The sequence below is a fragment of the Aulostomus chinensis genome, chromosome 11 (assembly GCF_037954235.1).
Source record: "Aulostomus chinensis isolate RoL2024-O1b breed Wild chromosome 11, RoL_Achi_v1.0, whole genome shotgun sequence".
NCBI classification, from domain to species: Eukaryota; Metazoa; Chordata; class Actinopteri; order Syngnathiformes; family Aulostomidae; genus Aulostomus; species Aulostomus chinensis.
The window spans coordinates 14,693,988-14,705,438 of NC_141330.1; the positions used below are offsets into that span (position 1 = coordinate 14,693,988).

At 43.3% G+C, this 11,451-nt stretch overlaps 1 protein-coding gene across 5 annotated transcripts in view; it reads left to right on the forward strand.

The window, feature by feature from the left end:
* Nucleotides 1-5,712, forward strand: part of ptprub (protein tyrosine phosphatase receptor type Ub) — a 181,427-nt gene extending 175,715 nt beyond the window's left edge. For all 5 annotated transcript variants that reach the window (XM_086218782.1, XM_086218784.1, XM_086218786.1 and 2 more), the window contains 3 exons: nt 1,685-1,842; nt 4,265-4,400; nt 4,514-5,712. In XM_086218782.1, the coding sequence (XP_086074908.1) occupies nt 1,685-1,842; nt 4,265-4,400; nt 4,514-4,576 (357 nt within the window). In that variant the 3' untranslated portion in view covers nt 4,577-5,712. The remainder of the gene's footprint in view (nt 1-1,684; nt 1,843-4,264; nt 4,401-4,513) is intronic.
* The last annotated feature ends 5,739 nt before the right edge of the window (nt 5,713-11,451 follow it).

Sequence of the window (11,451 nt, forward strand, 5' to 3'; positions counted from 1 at the left end):
CCACAGTATATTTAGAGCTGTCACCTGTAATGTGCATCTGAAGACATAATCTGAGTCTTCAAAGTCAAAGTCACTACAGGCTTGGCTGGAAAAATACAGACGATTTGAATTTCTATGCAACTTCTGCTATGTGCACCAACTCCAAGGCTGAATGCATCACTTGATGCTGGATTTCTACACCGTGTGTGCCTCTGCGTCATTATTTTGCTTTCTTATGCATACACAACAGTGCGTCTCTACTGTATCCCTCATGGGAAAAGGAAGGTTGTCAAATAACAAATAAAGTATAGCCCTGAGGTTTGTATCCAGCACAATTTCAGATGAGTAAAAAAAAAAATCATCAACGACGAAGCATGTTATTTTGAGATTCAGCGGTCCAGAATATTGAAGTAGGTTCAGCCAGACATTTCTATAAAGATGATGCTCGTTGAGCAGCATCCTCTTCTCTGGAAAACATGCAAGAGCATTGACATGTATGAAATAAAGGTCAGTCCTTTCCCTTCGTTACCCCGATCGGCGTCTTCCCTCTCTGAGATACCATTTGGCATACTAAAAAGAAGGCTTTCATCATCATAATGCCTGCCATATTTTGAGCTGCACGACACTCTTCCAGGCTGCATGGCCTCCTTCCTTCAGATTTGTTTTAAAAAAACACGTTTAAAAAAATACTGACAGCTCTGTCAAAGAGAGTGCATGGGATGTGGTCTTTTCTCAAGTGAAACATCTCCAAATGTGTGCATATGTATGAACGACTCATTTGAACTTCACGCACCTGGTTGTGTTGATCCTGTGTGTATGCAGGTGTGGTTGATTCCGTGGTATGGAATTTACATAAGCACATGCCTGCATTCTGCTCAGTATCACTGTTAACCAATTATTGAAGGAATCTGTATGCGAGGCGGTCCTCCACCGTCATTATAAGCTGGGCGACAACCGGTGCCAAGAACTTCCTGCTTGATTGGCATCCTCAGCTCCTCTGTCGACTGCCCTTGTCATCCCCGTCTCTACCTATGGCACCTTTTTTCAACTCAGTGCGCTCTACTGTCAAGGAGAGGGCAAGTGAACACACCATGGGAGGAATCAAATCACACAGAAATAAGACACACACACACACACACACTTCTCTCCCATTCTCTGTCTCTTTCTATGTACATTAGTGTGTATGTTTCCTAGGTGTGACAATGATATACAAGGGTAGAGAGTAGAAGTTACAGGAAATGCATCGTAAGCACATGTTTGTGTGGGTCTGAGAGAAAAACACACAGTGTGAATCCCATCTCTGCAGAGGCAATTCCTCCATGCATCGTTGGTGTCTTTGGCAGGCCAATTTGCATGACATACAGTTCTCCACTGGTCTTTAAGTATGAGGTGAGATTCTACAGGACAAGGTTATGAACACACAGAGACCTCTCACACACACAGCTCGGGCCCAGCTTACAACTGCAGACCTATATATCTCTGAGTCACTCTGCTGAGTGAGCACAGCTGAGAGTGTCAGCATGCAGCCTGGGGAGCCCTCAAACACCGGTATTAACTGTTACACGTAGGAATACTGAAACAACCAGAGGATGAAATCACACACACTCACACACACACACACACACACACACACACACACACACACACATACAGTGTTCAGTACAGGCAAATCCTCACCCATGTGCTTTATGTGTTTCTCCCGTAGCTCCAGGAGGGTCAGCTCGTGGTGTGTCAGTTCCAGTTCCTGCGCTGGTCGGCATATCGTGATGTTCCCGATTCTAAGAAGGCTTTCCTCAATCTGCTGGCTCAAGTGCACAAGTGGCAAAGGGAGTGTGGAGAAGGACGTACGGTTGTCCACTGCCTGTGAGTAACATGTACTGAGTATGTACACACACACACACACACACACACACACACACACACACACACACACACACACACACACACACACACCTTTGAGCTCTAAAATTGTTCGTGGACAGCAAAGTATTAATTTTACTGCAATTAAAAGAAAAGGTTTATCAGACTCCTCATCAAGTGCTCACCAGAGCAGTTCCTGTGATCATGTCTTATCTAGGCTGCTGACACTTGTGTGCTGCTAGTACCTATGTATTTATTCCAAATGTACTGTATAAAAACATAACACATGAAGAACATCACATCCCACAGACCAGAAACACGTGAGCTAGATTGATTGTCCGCTCTAACCGGCTTGGAGGTACAAGCGGTTTTCTGTCAGCTCTGTGACGGGCCCCGCCTCTCATCCCTTTATTGGATGTATGGTGTAGCTGATGAATAAATATCTACAGGATGTGCAAATGTCTTGTTTAGGGAGCCTCCATGTTTATACAGCACTAACAAACCTGGAAAAGTCATGTAATAGCAGAAGCAATTCTTAAGAGATTTTATTGAAGTAGATAAAACCAGTACAAGTGTTGTGGCTTAGATCGTCTCATCTTATTTAACTTAAAGAAATTTGTATTCTCCATCAAGCCACAGAGCTTTTCATCAATAAGGATTCAGTATACGGAGGTGCATTAAAACATAGATGCTAATTCTTGTTATTCATGTGTCCCCAGATGAATCAGAGTTATGAGAATTTGCCCTAAAGGCACAGAAGAGTCACAGAAAATTCATGCAGCTGAATTTGGAAAAATGAGTATGAACATGGGTCTGCCCTAAATACCAGCGGTCGGGTTCCACTCGTCTCTGTGGCAAGTCGCCGCAATGAGATGCGAAGCAACTTTAGCAAGGTTGCATTTTTGCAGTGTTGGATAGCAAATAGTGTGTTGTGCGTTTGTGTGGTGTGATGAAGTGCAGTGTGTAGCCTGGCGTGCTCTCGCTCCTTGGTTGTCCTGCGCCCTCCTGAGAGCACGCCGGCTGATGAATATGAATGGGCCGTCCAGCTCATTGCCAACCCATCACACGTTTATCCCCACCGCTCCCATCCAAAAGCACATCACTCAGCGCTGTCACACAGCGTTACCCACGACAACCAGGAAAGAGATTATGGTGATCAAATTAATTATGGCTTAATACAGTATGTGATGGTTTCACTACAGTAAATCCAGGTCTGCCAAAGCACTGACGACAATTGATTACCTTAATATTGCTTGTGTTGGCTGCCGAGGCTCCAGGCTGCCTCTCCAGCATTTGTCTCAGGAGAGAGGGAGTGGATTGTCCTCCACTTGTTTATTGATATCGCCTTACATTTATGATGAACAGGGCTATATTTTCAAGGAAATGCCAGAAAGTGCTGTTATTTCTCAATTTTCTTCTCCTAACAACTGGCCCCACGTCCCTATTTGTGCATTAAGATTGTGTGTACATGCTGTGTCTGATGTCTGGTTTTAATGTGCTGGAATGGAGACACAAACCCAGTTATTAGTGAACACCAGCTCCGCCCGGCTCGCCCTTAAACAGAGCAGGAGCCTCATACCCACGTGTACACAAATGTGTCGTACATTTGTAGGACCTAACACTGAATTTTCAATTTTATTGTGACAATCATCTAAATGGTAGCGCGACTATGGAAAGAAAGAAAAACTCCAAATCTTCAAACCCACCAACCTGTGGATCTGAATTTCATGTTTTTCTTGCCATCACACGTTTTGGGTCAAAGGCACCGCACCAGCCAGTGATCATCTACCGCCATCTCCGCATCAGTAGCATTTTCAGGAGGTGTCAAAAACATCATGAAACCGATGTGAGGTGAGAAAGATTTCTGAAGGTTTTGTTTTCGGCAGTAAACACAAGCTTAAGACATCTTAAAATGTTGTGTTATTGCAAAATAATACATCAGTTAATACCACACTTGTGAATTCCTAAGCTTTTTATGTAGTTTTAAAAACGGTGGTTTCTTCTAAACAGGACTACAGAGGTCGTTGAGGACAGTAAGTGCGGAGCTAACCGAGGTGATGTTGAAGTCACACGTCCACGGTGTAGTTTGATTAGGTTAGTTTCCTAAAATAAACATTTACAATAAATAAAATTAACATTTGACATTTGCTCTACAAAAAGTGGTGTCAAAACGTGCAAAACTTACAAACTCCTGTTTGTCACTGATCTTATTTTTGACAATAATCCAAAATCCAATGTCAGACTCTCATTAGTTTGCTAACTTCTGGGCTGGCCTGCAAAAATCCTGCAGCGCTTAATATATTTGCAACATTTAATACACAAAGAGGTAGCGCGCGCACACACACACACACACACACAGGCTGAAACATCAACATGACTCATGATTCTCTGCTGGTTTCTCGCCACATGCGCATCTCCTCCACAGTAACGGCGGCGGGCGCAGTGGCACCTTCTGTGCCTGCAACATCCTCCTGGAGATGATCCAGTACCAGAACATGGTGGACATCTTCTACGCTGTCAAAACACTACGCAACTGCAAACCCAACATGGTGGAGTCTCTGGTGAGAGAGTCTGTTCACTTATAGAAAGTTACGTTGTGAAGGAAACGTTACTCTTATGTCACTGTTGAGAGGTTTTCACAGTGCAGTGGAAGTGACATTGTGTTCCTCCTCAGGATCAGTATCGATTCTGCTACGACCTTGTTCTGGAGTACTTGGACTGCTTTGAGGGAAGATAGCAACTAAAGGCAGCGGAGATATCTCACGTGCTGGAGATGTGATGAAGGCCACCCAGAGGCCCCTATATTCATCATCGGAACCTTTGGTATCGAAAAAGGACTTCAAAAGAACAAGAGCGAGGCAAAAAATAACAACAACAAAAAAAAAAAACGAAAAACATGGTCATGGTTTTAAATTTTAACCTTTAATGTACAGCTGTGATTTCCTTCTTGTTGGTGATGTTTCTCTCTTTTTTGATATATATATATTTTTTGTGCTTTTCTTGGTCTTCTTTGCCTCTGTACTAAAACTCTTTTGTGCTAAGGGTTTGTGTAGCTACAAAACGGACCTATTCTATTCTGAAGAACCTTGGCTGTGTTTTATTGTTTCATTCAAACAGCAGAGGCGGCTGGATGAAAATCCTGAGCAGCATTATCCAAACGTGGAAGATTTTCTCTCTCTCTCTCTCTCTCTCTCTCTCTCTCTCGCTCTCTCTCTCTAAGAGCTACATACACCATCAGTCCACTGTGGTTGTGGCATGACTTATCTACCATACCATAAACTGCCTTATTCACTGGCGTCAGGACTCACAGGTTGTCACGCGCAGCCGGAGGAGACCTAAACAGACCTATAAACCCAGTCGTCAACAGTATTGATGCAGAAACTGTACAGCGGTGCAATATGTTGTATTTTGTGTCGGACTACCATGTGTGCTAATAGGTGGACACGTTCAGGGACCCCAGCAGTGGGCCCGGTGCCTCCACAGGAGATACCTGTCTCATTATTGTCACAGTGCCAAACCCCACTGACTGACTTGAAGCCTCTTTACTTTCTTCTACTGCTTCATCTTGATATATGCCTACAAACATACAGTATGTACTGCGTCAGCTAATGTTCTCACTCCAAAGTGATTGATTGTATCTTAAAGCCGGTGGGAAGGAAAAAGGAGCTGGGACGGGCCGGTTCTAGTGGTGCTGTGACAAACGATGCTCCATTAACGCTGCAGTTGCGTTAACACATCCGTAGTCCGAGGCCTCCACATTTGGTTGGACTGTACCATGTTTTTCAGGACCCTTTCAACGGGGTTCATGTTGACAATGTTATCATGAAGGATAGTTTTTGTGTAAAATAATTAAAAATCAAACAGCCCATACAACTTTTTGAAGAGGGAACACTGTGTCAACACTGAAAATAGTTGTGTTAAGATAAAAAAAAAAAAAACACGAGAAAATGACATGCATATCCACCCGTATTGTTAAGCTATACAACCCCCCCGCCCTCCCATTTCACACTTCATGGCTAATTGTTTACACCTGTGAAAGAAACTGCAGCATCTGTGATACACACATCTGTGAACATCTGCTGAAAGATGTTGAAGTTATTCAAACATTCTGTTCCATAATCAATAAAATCTATATGTGTTCTGCACTCCATTGTTACCCTTTAAATAGATCACGCTCTGGTATGATATTCATCACAAAGTGCACGATTTCAAGGGAGGTCGAGTTGGGCGATATGGCCTAAAAATATAGTCTAGGATCTATTTTCATTGCTTCAACAATTTATGTAATGAATTGTTTTTTTTGTTGTTGTTGTAAACTAAAGAAACTCAAATTCGGGGGCACCATGTTTTTGCGATGCGGAACGGCGCTGAAAGTATGCCCTTATACAGCATACTTGTTTAAAACAGGACAAACTAATGTTGCCTGCTTTTATTACGTTTTATTACGTTTAATATGATGCGCTTTCTTCTATTATCTCTGTTCGATACGTTGGTGTAAATCAGCCAGGCTCTGAAACCAAACAGCTCCAGATACCTGAGGAGGGTTGAACTCCTCGCACATGTTGCCATGTTGGTATATATCCTGAATTTGTAGACTCCAAGGGATTGATGTCGTTGATTCTACGTAACACAGAGTAAACCCAGCTGTGAGAGTTCTAATCTGTCGTCAACACCTGGTGGTGTGAAATAATCATAATCATATGGGATCAGTAAAAAGGTTCTAAACGCCTGTTAGCTTGTTTTTGCTAGCACATCACAAAATGGAAGGAGGAGCTTCACAAACATATCGAAGTTGAGTCTATATAAACACGTACGGTAGATGCTTTATCGGCAGTCTTACACCACAAATTGAGTCAATTGACAAACTTGATCCATCGTCCGGTTCCAAGTGAAGTATCTCCCACCTGTCCTATTAAACAAGTGGACGTCATGACCCCCCCCCCCCCCCCCCTCCCCCAGGAGCTGAGAAATGGCAGCTAGGTCAGTGAACATTTGAGTTGATGTGGGAGCAGGAGAATGTGAGAAATGTGACAGTCCACCCGCCGTACATCATCACACTCCCACAGATTCCCTGATAGAGCAGACGTTTGATGAAGAGGATGAAGAATGAGACTGCTACAGTGTAGCTGGTGATCTGACACGCGATCGCTGGACTTCAACAGGAAGTGCCTGGATACTTGCTCTAGAGGGTGTAAGGAATGTGTATATACAGATGTATATTACGTTGTGTTAATACTATGTGAATAATATTCTATATGTTTGCCCAGAGTACAGTAAAGTAGCCACACCATCTCCGCCGCCACCACCACCACCACCATGAATGTGCTGTAAATGAACATTTTTGTGGTTTAACTGCCACGTGTGAATGAGTTAAACAGCTCCAACTGCATTTCACAAAGTTCATTTCAAAACATCGACAGGATTCATTTCAACTGCAGCGAGTGTGTGAGGGCATTGTACTTCTACCATTCCAAAGCTTTTTATTTTTACGGCTCCCTGTTGCCATGATGGCCACCGTGTTGATTTCACATGTTTGTGTATGAACCAATGGTACATGACTACTGTGTTTCTGACCATTGTATTTGTGGGGCAAAAGTGTGTATTTAATCAGACGGGATGGAGACAAAAGAAGTATTTTGGTTCAGGAAAAGGGGGGTTTGTTCTGAAGAATGAAGAACAATAAACGAACAAGAGGGAAAAGTGTGTGTGTTCTATCATTGCACGCATTGCCACCAGAAGCAGACAGATGGACTTCCTCTTCATACATCTGTGACCCTCCTGTAGTTTCTCATCCAGATTTTATAAACTCCCACTGCTACCATTTCATTGCTCCAGGTTTTTTTTTAAATCTCACACCTTCTCTTTTCCTTCTTCCTTTCATTATCCCCCCTTCAACCCCTCTTCCATTCCTCTCATTCTCCCTCTCCATCTCTCTGACTAGAAAAAGGTCCAGACTTCCTCTCTCACCCAAGGCTATGTTGAATAATGCAGCCGTCCTGCAAACTGATCTAGTGTTGAACAGAGGGACAAGGCGGATTCATTAGACGACTAGACCTCCTCCTGACAGCCTGACTGTAATGTAGTCCACCTGCAGATTATTTTGCAGGCTAATTAGACTGCAACAACAAAGTGTGTGTCGGTAAATGCAAGCGTTCCTCTTGGATGAAATGTTTCACGTGTCACTTTAAAGATGTGTAATAGATTCCGTGAGACCTGGATGAGCTTCTTTTTTTGGGGGGGGGGGGGGGGGAGGAATTTAATATCAAGAAGATTTCCTCAATTTCCCTTTTTCACCTGAAGAAAGCTATTAGAACATAAAATCCTCAGCAGACGGCTTCATCATATTTGACCGGTGGTTTAAATTAGCAGGTAATTGGAATCTTATCGCTTAATTCTGACGGTGTAATGACTTGTCCTGTTCAAGGTAACTTATCACCAGGCCAAGATTCAACTGGGTTTTTGTCTTTTTCTCTCCAGGCTTGCGGGCTTTACTTCCCGGATGACTGTCGAGCCTCTTCATTCCCCTCCCCGGTGAGTCTAAAGCTGTTCTCTGGAGGTGTTTCCTTGAAATATGGTCGTGAGGTCCAACAGTGTCAGCTGATGTTGCAAAGAGGCGAGTTACAAGCTGCTCCGGGAGGAATTTCTCAACACCGACACGGTCAGAATCAGGTTCTGGTGAAGCACAGAAAACAAAACCAAAGCTTTCGACAGACTAGCAAAGGAAAGTGCTTCTAATACACAACACGTTGAAGGTTGACTCCAGTGTGTGAGGGACAGCAGGGAACAAACACATCAGGTGAGTTTGCATCTTTAACTATAACGCAGGGATTTTTGGCCCAGATGTGTTGCTGCATCGTGTCTCCTCCAACTACTGAAATATTATTTTATGAGGGCTAATGCTAACTCCTCGAACTAATCTAGACCACCACTGTAAGTGGACAATACCGAGGACCATTGCGTTCACTTGAGAACAACAAAAAAAATAAATTTCTGCCCTGTTTTTCCTGCATTAACATCCTAATTATCTCATTGAGTAGGAAAAAGAGAGAAGAGTTTTTCTGAGATTTTTTTTTTACTGGGATGAATAGTTTTCTGAATGAATAAGATAATTCATTATTCACGTCATCAATTCAGACAAACAGAGTGGATTTCACCCCCCCCCCTCCCCGCGTCTGAAAAGGACACCAACCAATGGTTTCCACCCTGATATGATATTAATACAGATGAATTTACACCGGAGCGAAAAATTGACGTGTAATTTATGAATTAATAAGAGGTTACGCTCGACCCCAGTTCCAGCATGGTTGAAGGTCTGCTGCATTTCTGCTGTCGGGTCACCGAAAAGTAGCAAACGAACTCATTTTCCATATAAATGAACTAGAAACACATCTCACTCACCTGCGCTGATGAGTACAACCTTGATTGAAGATGCAAAGGCTTTTTTTTTTTTAAGGCCTGGAGCAAAATGTATGTACATTTCTCATCTTTCACCAACCTTGTTGAGTCATAGCAAACGTCCCTCTCAGAGGTCTTAGAAAACCTCTTCCCACTGTCCTGGTGAGATATTTTGAATTGGCTGGGTGATTCAGTGTGTTCTCCCACCTTTTGGGGGCTGGATCCTGGGTTTTTTTCTTTCTTTCCAGAGGTTGGAGCTTTCCCACCTCCTAGTTTCATCTGAACGTACAATGGATACTCAACAGAAGGGGGAGTCAGGACATTGACTGAGTCCAGCATCACCCCCTCATACACCACTTCTTACTCACATCCAGGGATTTCTATGTAGAGGATTATGCGGTATATTGGCTCAACTGACAAACCTTATCAACATTTTTGGACACACGCATCTCCTGCAGCTCCCCTTTCTTCTTTTTTATTTTTTTTGCCAGCCAGTGAAATGCATGATGGGAGATAGTGCTTGTTCAGTGACCGTGGCTGTACAATCCGTTCAGACAACACTAGAAAATGGTGACCTCCCCTTAGTGCGAGCAGTGAGTGATGTTGGACGACAAGTACGGAGCTTCAAAACATGAGACGAGACACCTAAAATAAAACAGGAAATGTTGAATTAAAAGGACAAAAAAAGAGAAATAAAAACACGACTTAAGAACGAGACATGATACGGGAAAGAAATTCTACTGATTCGTTCCAAACAGCCGAGGAGAGTGGATACGCGCTGCCATGCACTCGCCGAGGTTCCAGTATTGACACGATGTTCCGCTTCAAAGCTCCGTGGTGTATCTGACTAAATGTTAAATGTTTCCTCTTTCATACCAAATGCTTTATTAATAGATGCAGATAAAATCCAATATTCTCTGGGAGAATATTGTCTCTGACCTTGCACGAGCTTCAGTCAATACGCTGTAAAACAAGATGTGTATCCGTTAACATGGCGTGACTATTGTGTCGGAGGCTTTTAAAGAAGAGGGATTTTCAACGGATTATATAATTTCATAGAGACAACACAGACGTGTTATTCACTGAGGAGCTTTCACTTCCTATGAATGTGAACACACATGCGTGAATGCACACGAAAACAGACACACACACACACACACACACGTACATACGTTATCTTGTCTAACAATCCTGCTGGTTTTAACTTCTGCTGGATCTGGTGGCAGACAAGACAGGTGGCTCTGGGTCGGTGCTCAGCAGAGCGAGGATGGAGAGGAGCTGGCCAGATGGCTCCGTCCACCAGTCTCTGGTTCCAGTTGGCCTGACTGGAGCTCTTATCTCAACGCTGCGCTCGCAGCTCAGTGAAAGTCACGGTAAAAGGAGAAGGAGCTCTTGATGGCTCCAGCCTGGATCACTCAGGCGAACAAGGAGCCCGGCACAGATAAGCAGATTCAGAGAACACACGTGTGACTCCACTGTCCCTTTTCCTCTTTATCACACTTCACCCCTCGCTCTTACAAGTTTTTTTTTTCCTTTCCACCACAGAGATCGGCCGCCTTTAACATGGAAAGCTTTGACCTGTATCAGTTTATGGCCTTGAATTCAACAACTGAATTGAACCAGTGGAGGGAGACAACATGGCTGCCATGATACAAACACCATTCAAAAAGAAAAAGTGTGGAAAATACCGTGAAAACAAAAAATAAAGTTTGAGAAGTTCCAGGGTTGACGTAACAAGATTGTACACCTCTGCCAGCAGAAGTACACGCCGGAGGTATTTTGTTCCAAGGATAATCTCATGTTGTTAGTACACATATAGAGGTGATGAGCCTTGAGGCTTCGAGAGAGAAGCGTCTGAATGATCCCATGTCTACATGAACCGTTTCTAGGTTGTTGCAATAAAGCATCTCTAAGCTGCCATAAATTTGAGAGATGGGCTTATCAAAAGGTCAGCTGTTTGACAGACTGGCTTAGCTACTGGATTTCTCCTTCGGTTTATTCAGAGCAGAAAGATGGCCGACATCAATCTCACTTCATTGTGATCCTTGACAAACGACGTGAGCGGGAGCAGTCGTTTTTTTGATTTCCTTTTGGGCTTAGCGGACCAAACACAAGGGATCAACAGAGGGCAATAACACTTGGATTTATTGCTTTGAAAATTATACCTTTTTTCAGAGCTATCCCCAAAAACCTGCAGTATCAACTAGTAACCATGGA